Genomic DNA, 20,148 nt, shown 5'->3' on the forward strand with positions numbered 1-20,148 from the left:
CTTTACTACATTTATAATCCAACATGAGTGGACATGCAGCTCCAAACTGCTTAAGTACTAGCAGATAAGGTGTTAGCGTTTTCCGATTTCATAAAGTCCCGGAACGCAGAAAACGTAGGTTACTAATTCAAGCAGAGGACCAAAAATAGTAACTCAGTATTGTTTTCACTTCGATATTAGGCAAATTTTACAAAGATACCTTAAGTTTCGTTGCCGGGTATACGTGTTAAGTTTGTGAGCAAAAAAGTAAAATCACGGCAATTTACATGTAAAACTGCAGCTAGATACAGCAGTTTATGGTAATGTTATGCGTTTATGTTTGTATTTTTATATTTTAAACATGTTCTTTAATGTTTTTGGTTAGTAAACCCTATATTTTCTGTTATTTTACTCTTTAATCGATTAAGTGTTCAATAAAAGTTGATTATTTTTGTGAGGTTTATTATTGTGATAAGATATAACATTAGTAGAAAGGCATTTTTACGAGCAGAAGTGCTTGGTTTTTAAAAAATCGCAATATTTAAACGAAAAACAGCAGCCAGCAATAATAAAATGCTATGCCGTGGGCTCCGTAATGGTGGCGACTATGACGTCATAGACGCGAGACAATGGATAACAAGACTCTTTGTTTTACAATCCGTTTCCTAACTTGGTCTATACTAACTTTGTCTTTGTCTACTACCAAATGGGACGAGAAAAAGAATAAAAAGGTGACTCATCTTCCCCCACATTACTATATTGCGCACCTTGGGTCATCTAGGCAGTGTGCCGCTGTGAGCGCCCAACCTGCTGATATAAGTACAGCACCGCATGAATGACCTTTTCGTCTCAACGCATTGGTACCCGTTGTGTCGAGGCTCAGCTGTATAAATAGAAGTTTAATTAATCTAAAAATTTAATGACAAATGTACTACTAAAGGTGGCTGTACACAATATCCGGCATGCGAATTGGCTTGCGAAGTCGTATGCAAACTCAATTCCGAATTCCGCGTGCGGCAGCGAAATTCGGACAAAACAGACAAAACGGACGAATTACGGATACTGTGCACAGCCACCTTAAGGCGGGATAGCTGGATACTTCTAGCACTTAAATCCCAGACTTTCTGTTTCAATTGGAAAATTAAATTTGGTTCATCTAAATTTAAAGATATTTTAGTACTTTAAGGCAAGATGGATACTGTTACCACATAATATCCCGTATTACCTGATCGTGTCTTTAACAACGTTCCTTTATAATAGTGGGAAATATAACTATTTAGGTATTTTTGTTTACTACCAAGTGGGGCAATAAAAAAAAATTAAACAATTAACAATGGTCTATGGAAGTTGCGAGCATACAGTTTAATTATCATTGGAATGTTCTTTGTTTACTAAAAAATAAAGCGAAAAAAAGTAATAAAACGCTGTCTCATCCTACCCCACTCTACTATATGTCTTGCGCAAAGTTTTTGCAGTCAAATAATGTAAGCTTATAGATATATCACTGTAATATATACAACATGAAATACACAATACGTACCATCCATGGCCATGAATGAGGGACTGCTTCACCACCGCCTACGATCCTTAGGTTCGGACTGACAAGAGAAAATCCGCAACGCCTACTGGTCAGATTTCTCCCTGTACAAGTTGGTTCCGTAAATTAAGTGCACATGGTGTTAAAATAAAGCTACACTAAGCATAATTGTCAAAAACAGTAAACTTAATTGAATAATGTGGTGAATGCAATAACTTTATCTGTTTAGCATCCACGTTGATCCAACCGCAGGGTAAACACTGGGAGGCATTGCTAATCTATATAGGGTGACATTCCTTAAATTACACAATGCATATTTAGTGCAAAAGTATGTGATAACAAAGAAATATACAGACATGTTATAGGGCATGAATGAAGAACTAATATAAACAGGGCAGACAGAAAAAAAAAAATATATATATATACTTACTTGTATATTGTGCGTGGTAGGTATAGTTTGATAGAAAACATGCTATAAACATAATATACGTCAGGGTTCGCATATTACCATCAAATTTACATTGATAATGCATCTTTACTTAACTTCTGAAAAGTGTAATAAATTTATGAATATATATGACTACAAAACAATATGCCTATACTGTGGCCTAAACCTTTTGTTTGTACTGTTTCGTTTATTTTCGCAAAGCTAGTTTAACCAACGCCATCAACTAAACGCCCAAAAGTATCGCCGGAAATCATTGCTTCAAGTTCCGCAGGGGACTTTTAGAAACGTCGATCTTGAACGAACAGTAAAATACTACAATTCATTGCGCAAACATATTCTTTTTTTTATACTTAATTTGGGGCTTCATCTTGTAAAGTAAATCACGTGTTTCACCCAATAACAATATTTTTCATGAAAATAGTATTTCTAATTCACGCGCATAGAGAACTCAACTGTTCACGCAACTGTATCTTCACACAACTGAAGAGCTGAATTACCTTTAAAGCATGGATTAGTTCTAAAATAATTCTTAATCTTCTGCAACGGCGTTTCGCTAGCTATACACCGATTTTATAAAGCTCTGTGTCAGCTATTAAATATCCTATATAGAACGTCTGCAAAAATGAACAGGAGTTTTCGTTTATATTTACGAGCTTACAGTTACCGCATGTACGTAACACATGGTTTGTGGTAAAAATACCAAATAGGGTTGGGAAAATCCCTGGCTTGATTACTACTGCCTTACTACCTTATTAAATTAAATTAATATCGGCTAGTTTAACGCTGTATTTTGCGGTATATGTTACAAGATACTATCGGTAGCGATTCCGTGAATTAAAATGTACTTCATATTTATTCTACCCACGGTATTGCGATACTACTTCATAATTAAGGATCTCATATTAAATTTAAGCATTTTAAAAATCCCACATATATAGGTATGACAAGTACTAATGACTGGCGCGATTTCAACGCTTTTAAAATCCCAATAAAATATTAATGGCAGCAATCGATACGCTTATTTACCGCTGCCGTGAACTTTTTTCTTATTTTTGCCAAACTGGCTGCAAATACTGTTATACACACAACGCAGTAATCAATTACTTTGCTCTAAAATTGCATTTTACTGTAAATTTGCATTTACTGTTAAAGTGCGACGTACGATACTACAACAGCTAACTATGTGGTTTTAATAATCGACTAGCAGAACCTATATCGCTGCGGTTGCACGAAGTACCCAGCAAGTCCCGGTATTAACAGATAATCATACACTCTAGTCACGCTATCTCAATCGCTATTTCTACGTGGCTGTAATTTTAACTTTCAAAACTTTTATAAATACTTTAGAATATGCAGAGTATAACCGTACAAAAGAATATATAGCAGGGCGTGGAGAAGATGGGACACATTTTTATTCTGTTTTCATATCCCATTTAGTGGCAAACGAAGAATATTCGAAGAATTATAAAATCGTATCTTCACGACTCCCATAGACTGTTGTTATTTGTTAAAAACGCGGTCAGGATATTTGGATATTATGTGCTAATGGTGTCCCGTCTTCCCAACCCTATATAATCGCCCACAAAGTAACATCTAGTCAAGCTATTACAATATAGCTACTACGACGTGGCTATGATTTTCAAGCTTTTTTTACTTGCATAAACACCCACTACAGTTTAACCTGTATATAATAAAACAATCGCTATATAGCTAAGTAACATACACGTGGTAACTCATAAGCGAGCGCGAGGTATGTGCAATATAAGGCACCCATTTTACATCGACTGTCGCTGCACCGCATTTATATTTATTTACATTCATTGTATTTATTCACTAATATTCATTCTCCAATGCTGATAAATTCATATTCTTTCCTTCATTCATTCATTTGTATTAATTTATTTATATTCATTCAGTCATTCAGTTTCAATCAATAAGCAACAATTTTAAACACAACTGATGCAACATAACAGGCTAACATAATTATGCATCTTTATGCGTCTTTATTCTTATCCTGCTTTTTTACCAACACTTCTAGTTCAATCTGATGCTTAAGATTACTTCCGAAACTATTTCTATCGAATTATACACTTATAAATTTTAACTAAAGTCACACGCATAACGTGATAGTATCTAAACTGATTTCTCAAAACTGTGTCCCAGTTGCAAGCTAGCGCCTAACGATGTAAATAAACGAACTCTGCCTGCAGTGTGTTTGTAATTATTAGGGGCTTGGCACTCTAATTGATCTGGCACGGTACAGCAATCGAAAAAGTTGGTTTTAAATTGATTAGGCGCGAGACTGATTGATTTTGGTCGTGTGCAAAACGAAAAACTGTGATCAAAAGGGGTGGTGTTCAAATCCGGGCCAGGTAAGTTGTTTTTATTTGGTAAACAAATCCAAATACAGTTTGTGTGTAAGTTTATATATAATTTTCGTGTGGAATTAATTTTTGGTTCGTGTACAAAAAAAGGTGTTGTGTTCAAATCCTGATTGGGAAAGATGTTTCAGTTGGTAAACAACTGCATTTAAAATCATGTCAGTGTATATATAATTACCATGCCTAAATAATTATCGGTTTATGTATAATTATTGAACTATGCCTTGTAAACTTTGACATATTATGCTGTTGCGACCGTAATTGACCAATAATAAGGTAATTAGAGCCTTTTACGCGCGAGGCATTTCATTTTCAAAATGGCAGAAATTTGGTCTTCGAAATAACTTTTGCAGGTAAACATGTTCAAACTATTTTGCAAACACCTCCCGTTTTGTGAGACATCCTTATACGTGTGTGTAATCCGATTTCAGAAACTAAGTTGATTTGGGCATGCAAACTTAATTAGATTTGATTAATAAGCGTCTCATTGTCGTGTATTAGCATGAAATATGCGAAATGTGTTTTAAGAGGATTTTGTAGCTCACAACAACAAACTAGCATAGCCAGGTTACCCATGTATGTAGTTTAAAGCTACATACAGTATAGTATAGTAAGATTGATACCGTTAGCACATAATATCCCATATTTTATAATCGTGATTTTAACAATTTAAAACTTCTAGAGTCGTGAGAATACGTGTATATACTGTTAATACTCATAGATGCAATAAAAGAGAGTGAAAACCCGGACTGTTATAGCCCAACTTACTATATAGCATATTTATTCGTGCGAACAGTATAGCTTAATGTTAAAAATGCGGTCTACGCGTAAACTGTTTTTAAAATCAACGAAATTTATGCATTTGCGCGCGAACGGCTAGTCCACAGTTTTAAATTCAAATTTTAAAGTTTAAACATAAGAACTAACATATTATATACGCCACATATATGTATTATGACAAACAACAGGTTACTAAACACTCACAATCGTCATTTTGCGCGTAACAGACGACTTAATAGGTTTCAATAATTCGGTAGTGATAGTAGCATATATGTTTAATGCAGTTTTGCAGTGTAATATAGCACTTGTGTTTTTTTAGGTTAGTAAAGCGTTTATAAAAGTGATGTGACAGTCTTGAAATAAACTGGTCCTCTCATGGCCTTTCACCAGTCGGGAAAAAGTCGTTTGGAATCGTATCTGGATAAAAATAGTTATTTTTAGAGTGACAAATTCATTTTTTCTTATCTGTAACTTGAAATGTAGCCTAGGCTTATTGGTCCCAATGTATTTTACTCTATAAGAGTGAGGTCTTCAGTGAGGTACACCTGAGACCTGGGATGTAGGCTTTATTGGTCCTAGCCTATTATATTCTTTGAGGGTGAGGTCTTCAATGAGGTACACCTGAGACCTGGTATGTAGGCTTATTGGTCCCAGTCTATTCTATTCTTTGAGGATGAGGTCTTCAGTGAGATACACCTGAGACTTAGGGTGTAGGCCCAGTCTAATCTCTAGATCTACATATGACTATATAGTTAGCACTTACCGTTACATCTGTACTGTAGGTTTGACCATATTACGTTCTCTTGCGAAAAACAGAACACTCCCAACCGACCGCCTTTCATAGTAGAGTCCAATATCATGCCAGAATCAGCAGCCTATAGCAAACCAAGAGTATTTACTCGACCAGAAATAAGCAAAGGATAGTTATAAAAATATATAACCGTATTCTCACGGCTCTAAAACAGTGTTGTTGATTGTTAAAATACGACCAGAAAATATGAAATATTATGTTTTAACGGTATCCACCTTACCCCACAGTACTATATCTAACACACACATGCATTAGTATACAGTGTATAGTTTTACGAGGCCGAACCTAGCATAGCCTGCAGAAACACACACTTACCAGTTTTGCTCCTTCAAACATCTTAAGCCTTATGTATCCAACTGATGGCCGATGTATTAACTGCCACCTATAAGATGTTCTGTCTTTCCACCCAGCGTCTAAAGGATCTTTCCATAGTAGTCGAACTTGGTTTGGTGTATCCCCAGTTTCCCATAGAGAGTTACGAAGCGTCTCACCTGGCCCAGTCTCTGACTTAACCACCTAAATATATTGAAATTTGTAAAAGCTGTATGTAAGGATAACTAAATATATTGAAATTTGTAAAAAGCTGTATGTAAGGATAATGTAATAGCCATGTAGGTTAAGTATAAACGTTATTAGGTCTTTAGTGAGGTATACACTTGGGACCTGAGATGTGGGCTTATCGGTCCCACTCTATTCTATGAGGGTGAGGTCTTCAGTGAGACACACCTGAGACCTGGGATATAGGCTTATTGGCCCTAGTCTATTCTATGAGGGTGAGGTCTTTAGAGACGCACAGCTAAAACCTGGTATGTGAGCTTCTTGGTGCCAGTATATTTACCCCTAGGGAGGTTAAGTCGTCAGTATTTTACACGTAATGAATTGGTAAATACGAACACATACCTTTAGTTGGATACCAGGTTGAGCAACTGCGCGAAACGGAGTCGACTGCCAGTAAGTTTGCTTTGATTGCTTCCACATAACAGTGTAGAAACTACTGCTATCCTAAAATTAAAATAATGATTAAAAACGCTTGGGGAAACAGCAGTCGTTATAACACGGGTGTTTTTGCATACACCTCGTGACTGCTTACCACGTATGTAACTTTGTGGGTGATTATTTTAGAAAGATGTTTTTTTTTTAAAGTATGATAATTTAGACAACCAATCAGTGACCACTGGGTTGGAGCAATTAGAGTTACGTGTCTTACCCAGAGACACACACGCCTGCAACAGCAGCGCCGAGTAACGAACCAGTACAACCTTAGAGCAATACACAAGAGCGCTAATTACTCTACTCTTACCTGATAAGCGAATATAAAACCTGCATAATCATCGTCAGTAACTGTGTTCACGTAAAACGTGCCGGTGAAATCCACGCCTTTAAACGCGGTGTGGCCAATGGCCAACCCAGGATCACTGTTCATTATCTGTATGATTTCACGCCCCTGAAATAAAAACAGTATTTTTAGAGTGGGGAATAAAAATATGAAAGCTCATTTTTTTATAAGAAAAACTGTTATAACAGAAAACACGAAAAACAATTTGAAAAAAGGAGTAAATATGGTTCCATTTTTGCTTTATATTTAGTTTCCGACTGCTTTTAACTTTAAATATAAAAATGAACGAACGAGACTTATCCTAAAGACAAAGCGTCCGTTATACAATAGCTGTCGCTTACGGTATTGTATTACGCAGTTTATTTACGTGTGGTTGCACAGATTAATAAATCCATGACGTAATTTATACAATTTCGAAAGCTTAGTCACAAGGAGTGTCGATATAGAATGTAAGAAATTCGTTGGATTTTCATTTAATCGGATAGGATTTGTGGTTCTAAAACTTCTTTTTGGTGTTTTGTCTACCTTTTGACTTGGAATTCTAAACTAGTATATATACAGAGAGAAAATGCTCTCTCATTGTATTGTTGTTTTGTTTTATTGAAAAGTTGAACTTTTTCCATTCTATATGGATGAGGCCTACAGCCTGACACGCAAATGGACCTGAGATTTTGGTCAGAGTGAGCCTATTACTCTGGCCCCCAAGGTGCTACAACCCATTCGCCACCACTGGGTTGGAACAATACTATCGGTAGCGTTGTTCCAAGCCTAGTATATTTCTTATATAGGCTCACTCTGCCCAAACGCACATGTTTCTAGTTACCGCTTCGAAGTAAATCATATACCATACCTGGCATACCACCATGTAACAAATAAAATGGGAAATTCTCTTGCCTGATTCTGCACAACCCATAAAGGATCTATCTGTGCATCCCCAAGCGGATCAAGCGTGACAGTCTGGTACATCCGGAAATCGGTTTGGTGAACCTCCGCGTTTTCCGGACATACGTCGAATCTGTCTTCGATCTGATCTGCGTCGAAGTCGAACTCGCATACGTCACCGACTCCGTCTCCTAATGACAGTAAAGTAATGATTAAAAAGTGAATGTAACTTAGTTTGTTCTTGCTTGATGGGGCAAATGACGTGCTATCTTACTAGTTACTACATATGTTACTTTGTAGGGGACATTTGTTATTTTTATTGCTTTATGTACATGGACTGATAGTTCTGCAACGCATTTTTGTTTCCGACGTTCATGGGCGGTCAGATTAATTAAATCCAATCGTATTAAAATGGCTGTTTTTCTCCTTAAATTTAACTTTGGCGACTCTTATACCGAAACATACAATTACTTCAAGTGGCCTATTAACAATATGTTAATTATAGCAAGCATATGCGTTGGTGTAAGCAACCTTTAAGTATGCAAGTCAGCAGTATGCAGCGCGGTTGTCGAAAACAAGGTATTTTTGGTTTGCGGCCTCTTCTCAAACTCTTGCACTTTACGTGAACTTGGTCAAACTCTTGTAAACGCGAAAAACAATGAACTGAACTTGTGTGCGGGAATTCCAATGTTATATGTCGCATTCACTCCAATTACTGCGCGGCTGTTTTCGGTTTGAAAATGCTTTATCCTCGCATGGCGGGGGAACAACAGTCGTTGTAACGCGGGTGTTTTTGCATACACCTTATGCATGCTTACGCTACCACCTATGTTACTTTGTGGGTGATTATTTGTTGTTTTTTATTAATAAACCTTTCGTGACGAGTTTCTTAATTTTAAAAGGCGAAACACCTACAGCAGGTGTATGCAGTCGACATTTTTAACAAATCCGATGTCATACGATTCAGTTTATATACTATTATTCCGGTAAAACGGTTTTATTAACAGACATGTCAAAAACCGTGTCTGTATTTACGTGTCTCGAGAAGAGGAACGTATTTAACCCGTTGTCTGGGTTAAGACGTTTAGATCTGGTGACAGTGTACACAAGAATAAACGCTAGCATAACATGTGTCTCTTGTAGTCAGTTCGCCTTAAACCGATTATGAGTTAAAGCCTCATGACCGCTAAACCTGGACGCGGACTTTGCGAATACGCGTTGGTCTATTTGCACGCACAGTATGCGTGGTCATGTAGGCGAATTATCAGACTTGCATTGCCGCGATTTCACACAAAGCTGCCAAAAACGTTTAAACGACATAAATTCTAACCTTTGCAACGTATATGCTAGTAATCATAAAGTCATAGTATTTTATAGGTGTATGTTTAAACAATACAGGATACACATTTTTTTCGTATTATATATAGTATGGTGGTGGAAGACGGGGCACCTTTAACACACAATATATAAATATCATGATTGAGTTCTAAACAATTAACAACGGTCTATGGGAGTCGTGAGGATGCGGTTTTCTAATCCCTTGAATGTTCTTTGTTTACTACCAAATGGAACGAGTAAATAGAATGAAAAGGTATCTCGTTTTCCCTCACACTACTTTATATATATCAAAACATTAAAAACTTTTATAAATGTGCCTACCGTTTAAATCGCGTTGGTCGAAGTTGGAAACGAGACGACAGTTGTCTGGACCAGGTGGGGTGACGTCAGGTATACCATCGTTGTCGTCATCGTCGTCACAATCATCACCTATAGCAACAATATGTTAATTAAATGGTACAGTAGCTGGTATGCATTGTAACCAAATGATAGTAGGCTTAATGCTCGATGCTGCTACCAATGTGGCGTATGTGTTCTTGGGCAAGACACTTAACGTTCATAGCTCCAATCCAGTAGCCACTAAACGGGTTGTTCAAATGGTCAGACATGCAAAACAACGAAACATGTAATACCCCCATGAAGTTACATATGTAGTAAGCGGGAAAAAGACGTTTCGCGAAAGAATTTTCGTAAACAGTCGAGTTAAAACCAAAATAATTGTACAGTGAGGCAGAAAATAAACAATGGTTTTGTAGATTCGAGATTCGGCAATTTCAGACCGCACCGGTGTACTATACTAGTTTGCTATATCACGATATTACTGTTTGCTAAATATACTATGTTGGTCGCTAAATAATTCGCAAGTTAGGAAATTTTACAATGAATTAAGGTCTGGCTAAAGTCTATATTTGGACGATACGTAATTGAGATCTTGGTTAAATACCTACTAAAGTAGGGTGGGGAAAATAAGACACTTTTTCATTCTATTTTATCGTCGCATTTAGTAGTAAACAAAGAACATTCAAAGAATTATAAAACCGTATCCTCACGACTCCTATAGACCGTTGTTAATTATTTAAAAAATAATCAGGATATTTGAATATTATGTACTAAAGTGCTGTCCTATCTCCCCCATACTGCTATATATATGGACGTTTTAATTGTTCAGAAAGGACAATCCTGTTTATAAAAGTTATGGTAATTCGAGACCTGGAAAATGTAATCCAGTTTAATGCAAATTATACATCGGGATTTGTGGCAATTTTGCCCGGGTTAAACTGTCCCAGTTATCGCCATTTTTTTATTAACCCCGATGTATTTAACGATTAATTATTATCGCCTTTTTGTAATCTGCATGTCGACTGTCACACTATATCGCCTTACACTACATTTTATTAACTATAATAAGTTATCAAACAGATTTACGAATTAGTGCAAAAATTAACAAGAAATTGACGGGCAACAAGGATTTTAAATAACCGAAATTTTTGGTTGGATATTACAGAGAAAAAATTGGATTACACAAAGAGAGCTTCTTATACGGCGCGTTTTAAAGCAATTTGTTGAGTTAAAATCGCCTTCAAAAGAATTTAGTGCACGACTTTGTTACTTAGTGTAGCACTAAAAATTCCTACACCTATTAGTAGAGTGCTGTATAACATGGTAAAGGCAAATACAAAAATGGGTCAAATTTGAACCATTATGTTTAATTTCGCGATAAAACATATTTTCCCAAAGAACCCGGTATGTATTGGAATAATTGAGGGTTTATGTTTTTGCTTTACATTACATTGTAATTAAACTAATACGCCGAATATCCAGACGGTTCATAGCATGAAATATAGACCATGGTATTATGTATTACGTACCTAGCATAGCAGGTAATTGGCACTTTTTCATCGCTCTAGACTTTTACAATTCGTTCGTTGTCCAACAGACAAACCGCATTGAAGCTCTACTGTCAAAATTGACGACATAACGCTTAATACGCGGCTTACCGCTTTCGTATAACGACAATGGCTGACTTATAACAGGAAAGCCGCTAAGCGATTATGATTTTCTTTTCGATAAAGTCTTTGTTACGACACGACAGAAAATACGATATGGCATGAGAAAAATAGTTTTCTGAAATAAAATAATAAACAAATGCGCCTGTAACTTGAGAAACGCACTGTGTGGGTATTGTATAAAGTATATCTAATATGTATGCTCTTATCTAAGCGTAGATTAGGAGATAATGCGTTTCGAAACAATAGAATAAGATACGATCAGAATTTTTGGACTCGAACCCAAAATATCAAAGTACTTTATACTGTGTTCGTCCCATCTGTTACTAAATAAAGAATATTTAAAAGTTAACTGTATCCTTACGACTCCCATAGACTGTTGTTAATTGTTTAAAACACAATCAAGGTATTTGGATATACTGTGCTATAAGTGTCCCGTCTTTCTCGTTGTACTATATAAGTAACTCTCTAGCGCCATCTCGCGGCTTACCTATTCCGTCATTATCCGTGTCCAATTGAGAACTGTTGATTACGTTCGGGCAATTATCTCGGTTGTCTTGGACTCCGTCACCGTCTTTATCCTGTAAGAGAATATATTTAAGTAAATACAACAAATATACAAAAGTATTTCTTAGTATGTTGGAGTATGTTGGGGTAAGATAATTCATGTTTTCACTTCCTTTAATTCTCCCATTTGGTTACATGACGTGGTAAGCGGGCACAAGTTGCATGAAACAGAACACCTGTGTTATTACGACTGTCTTACCCCGCATCGCGAGAATAAGTAAGTGTAAATGAATATTGTAAAATTAAGTATACATAAATCAAGTTAATAAAAAAATGCAACTAACAGAGGATATTTAGCAGCAAAACGACAGTCATTCAGACACGCTATGAATAAAAAAACCGTAAGTAAAACACCCAAATAAAACCTCTAACACTCTACGGGTATACAGAAAAATAAAAATCAAGATTAATTACCAAATTATTATCGCATTGTTCGCCGACTCTGTCATTATCAGTATCAGTCTGGTGTGGATTCGGATGAACAGGGCAGTTATCGCATATGTCTCCAAGACCATCGTTGTCGAGGTCGTTTTGATTAGGGTTAGGAACGCTAGGGCAGTTGTCGTTTCGGTTTTCAATGCCTGGTTTGTAAGATACTGGGTTTAGAGAAAAATGAACACCTACAAAGTTACATACGTGGTAACTGGTATAAGTGGGGATTTAGTGTGTGAAAACGTTGTATTTAAACCACATGTGCGTAAAATTGAGACAAAACTGAAAAAATAAACAAACGCATAATTTTTTAAAGTTCTCAGTATCTTACCGTCGCCATCTTTGTCTACGTCACATGCATCACCATATTGATCGTTGTCGATATTTGATTGGTCAAAATTAGGAACTGCGTCACAATTATCACATGCGTCACCCATTGTGTCGGAGTCAGAGTTGAGCTGATCCAAGTTTGGTACGTTGGGACAGTTATCCTGTAGAAATAACGATTAATTAGGTTTCGTATAAGTATATTGTTGCTGTCAGGTGTATTCTGGGTCTAAAAACAATCTAGCAATTGTTCGTTTTGCATGTTCTATAAGGGTGAGTCTTCAGTGAGGTACACCTGAGACCTGGGGTGTAGGCTTATTGGTTCCAGTCTATTCTATTGTACAAGGGTAAGTCTTCATTGAGGTACACCTGAGACCTGGGGTGTAGGCTTATTGGTTCCAGTCTATTCTATTGTACAAGGGTGAGTCTTCAGTGAGGTACACCTGAGACCTGGGGTGTAGGCTTATTGGTTCCAGTCTATTCTATTGTACAAGGGTGAGTCTTCAGTGAGGTACACCTGAGACCTGGGGTGTAGGCTTATTGGTTCCAGTCTATTCTATTGTACAAGGGTGAGTCTTCAGTGAGGTACACCTGAGACCTGGGGTGTATAGGCTTATTGGTTCCAGTCGATTCTATTGTACAAGCGTGAGTCTTCAGTGAGGTACACCTGAGACCTGAGATGAAGGCTTTTTTGGTCCCATTTTATTCTTTGAGGGTGATCTTTGACATACCTTAGCCCTGGAAATAGGCAATTCGCACAGAACGCAACAGATTGCCTAATCAGCATTACTTAGAATATAACACAATATCCTTACATGTATATCGTTTATCCCATCGTTATCCGAATCATCATCGCACGCGTTTCCAATCCTATCAGAGTCCTCGTCTTCCTGCCCGCTGTTCGGTGTCAATCTACAATTATCCTTACGACAAGTTTGTTCAGTGCATGGCAGGGCTGCATCTGGATATCCGTCCAAGTCAGAATCAATTCCACAAATGAATCCGTTGCCCGCCCAACCGACTGTACACTGCATGTGAAACAACGTTTATTTCGCTATATAAGAACCAAGTCCCTAAAAGAACATTGTTAATTGTTATAAAACACGATCAGGAAATTATGGGCTTACGGTATCCATCTTACCCCGCAGTATTTGACATACCTACTACGTATAAACCCTTTGGAATAATATAGACAGTAAAACGGTGCAGTTTCGAAAAGCACTAAATGAGACGATAAAATAGAATGAAAAAAAAGAAAAAACACACGTAAATACATTATATAGATTACACTGCATTTCACAAGTTTGGCACCTATGTGTGTATCCAATTGACATACGCAGCATCATATATTTGAATATATACGGTAAAACAAACCTGACATATTGGGTTTCTCCGTCTAACCAAACACTCAGCATAAGGATGACATGAATCTATTTGTCCTCTTGCTGGATCTCCACATCTTTCCATTGGTTCACAACCTATTGAAGGGTGGCCTATGTAGCCTGGTAGACATTGCCCGCAACGGAATGAACCCTAAAAGAACGTATCTTTATATAAAATACGTGTCGATATGTTTTAACTATTTTATCGAAAAGCAAGTATGTTTATTAAGAACGCACAAAGACACATACTTGGTAACTCGTAAGCGGATGTGAAATGTACAAAACATAACAACCGTGTTATAACGGCTGTCGTTTTTCGGCCGTGTGAGGATAAATAAGTTACTTATGTGGTGACTCGTAAGCGGGCATGAGGTGTAGGAAACATAAAACCCGTGTTTTAACGAATGATGCCGGTGCCCCAACACGTGAGGATAAATAAATATAACGTTCGCCAACGTAACCTATATGGTACCATTAAGCTGCATGCAGCATAACGTATGGCTAGCTAGTCACATAAATTTAAACATGCTTATTAGTTACATATACACCTATCCTAAACACACTTACCGCTGTATTAATACATTGCGAGTGATTTCCACAGCCACCATTATGGATTTCACATTCATCTATATCTGTACAAACTTGCCTGTAACAAACAAAGCTGTTATAACAACGTATAAAGAACATTTTCTAAACAATATACAGCCTTTACAAGCAAAACTTTGACAAAAATAAACACTTAATCTAACTTTTATTGTCGCTCAATAAACACAGCTACTGTATAGTTCATACATAGCAAAGTATGCAAGCCAAACCGTCTCAGCTTGAACACATAATCTGTAACACAGTCAGCCAAGCAAAGCAGCTATCAAGCGGCGCTTATTTACAGCAGCGTGGGCGCCGTAAGCTAGATTAATTAATTAAACGTGAACGTCAGTTTAGGGTAAGCAACTATGCGAGTGCTAAAGGCGCTTGGACTGCGACTAAGTGTTGCACAACAAGCTGTTTCCCCAAATAGTTTTTTTTTTAGGTGTAAAACTATAATACAAACAACTATATATGGAGTTATATCGTATTACTTTACCTATTTATAAAAAAATATTTCAGCAGTAACCGAATCAGTAAGACACACATATATATAGTAGGGTGGGAGAAGACGGGACACTTTAGCACATATAATATCCAAATATCCTGATCGTATTTTAAAACAATTCACAACGGTCTATGGGGGTTGTGCGGATACGGTTTTATAATTCTCTGAATGTTTTTTTGTTGACTACTACATAGGACGAGAAAATAGAACGAGTAGGTGTCCCATCTTCCCCCACTTTACTATAATAAATATATAGACAAACACCTGTGAGATCTTGCGTAGTCTATTCCGATACCTTCCGCGCCCCCACCCGTATAACCAAGGGGACATGGCGTGCATTGGTATCCGGGTTCGGTGTTCACACAACTTGTCAGTGGTGAACATGGGTTGGCACGAGTGCACTGTGGAAGGGAATGTTATAAGTGGGATATTGGGTGTTGGTATTTACCTCATGCTCGTTGTCGGGCCGTAGTGTGTATTGTAATAGACCATAACTTTATCAAATACATATATGGTGTATTCAAACACCTCATGCTCGCTGTCGAGTTATAACATGGGTGTCTTCTTGTACAGCAGACACACATGGTGTATTCATACACCTCATGCACACTGTCAAGTTATGACATATGTGTCTTCATACACCAAACACACATGGTGCATTCATACACCTCATGCTCACTGACCAGTTATAACATGGGTGTCTTCTTATACGCCAGACAAACATGGTGTATCCATACACCCTATGCTCACTGTCGAGTTATAACATGGGTGTCTTCTTATACACCAGACACACATGGTGTATCCATACACCTCATACTCACTATCGAGTTATAACATGGGTGTCTTCTTATACACCAAACACACATGGTGTATCCATACACCCGATGCTCACTGTCGAGTATGCAAAAGAATTCAAACCTCGTCAATATCTTGGCAGTCACGTCCGTCGCCGATCATTCCCATTGGACAGGATCCACACGTGACCTCGCCGCTGTTACTCTGAGTGCATTGCACTCCCTGAAAACATGGGTTGTTCGCATCGCAGTCGGTAGGTGGCGTCGTAGGAATACGGATTGATTGGCTTCCACCGTCTGTTGCAGCATCTTCAGAGTAAGAATAAAGTTATGAAATTTAGGCATGCTTTGCCCTTTTTTACGACTGATAAAGATTTGCTTCATTGTGTGATTAATTATAGATGTATATGTAGTAGGTTGGGGTAAGATAGTTCATGCTTTCATTTTCATTTTTCGTAACATTTGGTAGTAAACAAAAAATATTTACAGAACTATATACGCGTATACTCGCGACTCTGAAAAAAGTTGTTAATTATTTAAATCACGATTAGAAAATATTGAACATTATGTGCTAACCGTATCCTACTCGACTCACCTACTCCACCACAGGCGTGGCATCGAATTATCGTCTGCCGCAAGAGGGCGGTCTCCTGCGCCATGTGTCTCATGTCAGTTTTCAGTGACGTCATCATACGAGTAAACTGCAGCAACTGAGCAGCCAACACGGTGGCTACGTCATTATCGGCTCCTATTGTTGTGGCTGGAAGTTTTAGCCAATTTAAAAGAGTCGATATAGAATCATAGATGATTCAAGTAATAAATAAATTATGGGACTTGCTTTATTTTTGCGTGGCCTGGCAACGATATCAGTTGTTATAACACGGGTGTTCTGTCTCATACACCTCGTGTACGCTTACTAGTTACCACGTTTGTAATTTTGTGGGTGATTGTCTTTTGTTTTACAATGGGACCACCTATATGTATACGCTTAAACATTAGGCATAATCTTTATAAACGACGTTTTAAAGCTTTTAATGATATTTACATTTACCAAATTCATTGAATTGATCAGTTTGCAGCCGACATTCGTTCGTCTCAGGTATATCACTAAGTGTGCCGCCAAACTTTGCACGAAGTCCAATAACGTGTGTGCGAGTGTCACTTGAATGTTGCCCACCAATAACGATCTGAAAGTGTAATGGTAATTGATAAATATTTATGTAAGGGTTTAGGACTCGACGTAGCTACCATTGTGGAGGTAAGTGTTCTATACACTTAACTAGAACCTCCAACCCAGTGATCTCTTGTGGTTTGGTTAATATCTAAATTGTTGTCCACACATAAAAAATGTTTCATACACCTCATATTTACGAATTGCGCTTATGTAACTTACATCACCAATGAACGTATGCGTTAAATAAAGGTATATAGCTTAGTATATATTAACACTGAACTGGACTCTAAATATACTTTACCTGAGATCTGGGCCCAGTTGATGAAATAGCTTCGTCGAGGCCGGAAACGCGAGGGAATTCCCTAATAAAGGAGCAGTCGACGAATAATTTAATATTGCGTGACGTCCTCAATGCACTGGCTGTTGACTTGAAGTGAAGTATAAGCACATGGCGACCTCTAGCGGATATTCCAGCGCCTTCGAACTTGAGTAATGTGTGGCCGCGATGGTTGTTGGCGTATTTTAACGAAACTGGTAAGTGAATGAAAAAATGTAACCTAATCAAAACGAAACTTAACAATAAATAAATGAATAAATATAACTTATTTTTCTTTGTGTGGCGGGGTAAGGATAATCGTTACAACACGGGTGTCCTGTTTCATACACCTAGTGCCCGCTTGCAACTTTTACTTTAGTCTGTTTGATAGTGCGCTACTCAAATTATTCTATATGGGTGGGTTGATACAGCGAGACACTCACGGGGTCCAGATGACCAGAGCCTTAGGCCAGAGTTTGCCTATTACTCCAATATTGTATAAACACATTTTATTCTATATGGATGAGGTCCTATAGTTAGACACGCAATTGATCCTTTGATTTAAGTCCGAATTGGTACATTGACCAATGACGGATGCCAGACATAAACAAATTCACTCGTACCGGTGTCGGTCCTGCTGTTCACCAATAGTTCGACAGCGGATGTTGGTCTGTAACGGTGTGAGCGGGGCGTCACTTGCTCGAGAGCAAAGATGCGAGAGTTTCGTTGAGAAATCGACTAAAGAAACGAAGTTGGTAAATAAAATATATATATATAAATGTTGTACTGTAGGGTGAGATATGGGACACCTTTAGCACGTCATATCTAAACATCCTGATCGTGTTTTAATGATTAACAACAATCTATGGAAGTCGTGAGGATACAGTTTTATATATTTTTTTAATGTTCTTTGTTTACTACCAAATGGGACGAGAAAATAAAATGAAAAGGTGTCCCATCTTCCCCCACCTACTCCATGTAGTACTGTGGGATTAGATAACACATAATATACTGTGAGGTAAAATGGATACCATTAGCACATAATGTCCCCCATTTCCTAAACGTGTTTTAACATTAACAACGCCCGTTAAGAGTCGTGGAGATAAGGTTATATAATTCTGATTATATAAGTTTCATATTTGGATTTTATAAGTAAAAAATTACTTCAAACTGTGCAATCAAAAACACATCTTCCGAATTCGTAAATGTTTCTTGGAATCTTTTGGTAGAAAGTTGTCTTTGTGTGGCTTCTTGCTCGACCGAGGATAAGAGGTTTACATCTATAAGAGACAGTTTTATATACCGTAATCGACTTGTCCTCTATGAATTAAAACATAAAATAATGACCGTCACGTTACTTATAAGTGGTAACTCGCAAACGGGCACGAGGGGGTTGAAATATACAGTGGGGTGGGGGAGATGGGACACCTTTTACCTCTGAAGAACATTCGAAGAATTATAAAACAATATTTTCACGACTCGCACAGACCGTTGTTAATTGTTTAAAACGTGATCAGGATATTTAGATAATATGTGCTAAAGGTGTCCCATCTTCTCCCACCCTACCATATAACTCGCATTACAACGAGTGTCGTTGCCCCGCCACTCGAGAATGAAGCAAGTTACATTCACCATTCCTACTACACAACTCAAAACTTATGTGCGACAATTTATAAGTACAAATACATAAACTAAAGTGTGAAAGATACACTTATAAAGCTAGAGTGTTACATACAATATGTCTACAATGAAGTCACTTACCTGCTATGTTTTGTGCGGTGGATAAACAGGAAAACAACAGCAAACCACTGACCGTAATTAGGTCTCTCAGCTTTCGCATTTTGCCTATTATGTTCTGTATACGGATATAATTATCGAGGCCCAATAGACCAAAGCGTAACGGAAAAAATGCGCACACAGTAAATAGGGGTAAGATGGCTACCGTTATTACACCATATTCTCTAATCGTGTGTTAAACAATATACAACGCTCTTTTAGAGTCGTGAAAATACGGTTTTATAACTCTGTAAATATTTTTTGTTTACTACCAAACGGGACGATAAAAGAAAATAAAAACATGTTCCATCTTACCCCGGCCTACTGCAGTTCCTAACGACTGCCGATCACCCTAAAGACACAAATAATAGTTACACATCATGGGTTTAGCATCAACGCCTATGTCTGAAACTTTTCTTCAAGTATTTTTGCCCATAGCATGTTTTAACGACTGTTTTTTTTACTGCAAATTCCTTTATTTCGCTGTTTTGGATAATCTGATATTCGCTACTGGATCCAAGGAGATAAATAATTTCTGTATGAACGCTCAAACCATTTTATCTGACTCAGGAATTCTGGCTTAAACACTGCTGCAAAAAGTCTGCAAAAATCTCTGTATTTCCTCATTCAGCACTTTAAAAAAGCTACACTGATATAGACCAGACCTCGAGTAAAAATTTGCCAACCCCAAATTCGGATATGGAGAACTGATTCTTGTGCTCAGACAATCGTTCTTTGTTTCGCACGTCCGTTTAAGACGATGTCTCCCCACTAATTAGGTTGGGCTGT

General features: G+C 37.5%; 2 protein-coding genes and 1 long non-coding RNA gene across 5 annotated transcripts in view; 1 reads left to right on the forward strand and 2 right to left on the reverse strand.

Moving 5' to 3' along the window:
• The window catches only part of LOC100187174 (chymotrypsin B), a 6,392-nt gene extending 4,328 nt beyond the window's left edge, over positions 1 to 2,064 (reverse strand). The window contains exons 1-3 of the mRNA XM_026834837.1: positions 1,947 to 2,064; positions 1,520 to 1,620; positions 747 to 862 (exon numbers count right to left, since the gene is read on the reverse strand). Coding sequence (XP_026690638.1) covers positions 747 to 862; positions 1,520 to 1,620; positions 1,947 to 2,049 — 320 coding nt within the window. The 5' untranslated portion in view covers positions 2,050 to 2,064. The remainder of the gene's footprint in view (positions 1 to 746; positions 863 to 1,519; positions 1,621 to 1,946) is intronic.
• LOC113474316 overlaps positions 1 to 7,951 on the forward strand; it is a 10,697-nt gene extending 2,746 nt beyond the window's left edge. The window contains exon 3 of the long non-coding RNA XR_003395979.1: positions 7,941 to 7,951. This is a non-coding gene — a long non-coding RNA (uncharacterized LOC113474316). The remainder of the gene's footprint in view (positions 1 to 7,940) is intronic.
• On the reverse strand, positions 4,740 to 19,974 carry thbsb (thrombospondin Bii). Of its 3 annotated transcripts, none has more exons than XM_026834755.1 (21): positions 19,345 to 19,974; positions 18,748 to 18,863; positions 18,207 to 18,321; positions 17,569 to 17,798; positions 17,145 to 17,280; positions 16,689 to 16,841; positions 16,218 to 16,402; positions 15,564 to 15,700; positions 14,774 to 14,852; positions 14,199 to 14,357; positions 13,640 to 13,852; positions 12,829 to 12,988; positions 12,480 to 12,646; positions 11,989 to 12,079; positions 9,814 to 9,921; positions 8,167 to 8,345; positions 7,237 to 7,380; positions 6,837 to 6,938; positions 6,252 to 6,452; positions 5,889 to 6,000; positions 4,740 to 5,542 (listed from the first exon to the last, which is right to left on the reverse strand). In XM_026834755.1, exons 1-21 carry the CDS (start codon positions 19,421 to 19,423, stop codon positions 5,499 to 5,501), a joined length of 2,910 nt encoding a protein of 969 aa, XP_026690556.1. In that variant the 5' UTR covers positions 19,424 to 19,974; the 3' UTR covers positions 4,740 to 5,498.
• Between the last annotated feature and the right edge of the window lie 174 nt (positions 19,975 to 20,148).

This window comes from Ciona intestinalis, chromosome 6 (assembly GCF_000224145.3).
Source record: "Ciona intestinalis chromosome 6, KH, whole genome shotgun sequence".
Lineage (NCBI taxonomy): Eukaryota > Metazoa > Chordata > Ascidiacea > Phlebobranchia > Cionidae > Ciona > Ciona intestinalis.

Bases quoted from the DNA above. Each gene is read 5' to 3' on its own strand.
- thbsb (XM_018812162.2), bottom strand. From the start codon at position 19,423: ATGCGAAAGCTGAGAGACCTAATTACGGTCAGTGGTTTGCTGTTGTTT. The intron at 17,281-17,568 runs GTAAAGTATATT...TTACACTTTCAG, and splicing joins CAACTGGGCCCAGATCTCAG to ATCGTTATTGGTGGGCAACA. The intron at 5,543-5,888 runs GTAAGTGCTAAC...ATTTTTATCCAG, and splicing joins CCTACAGTACAGATGTAACG to ATACGATTCCAAACGACTTT.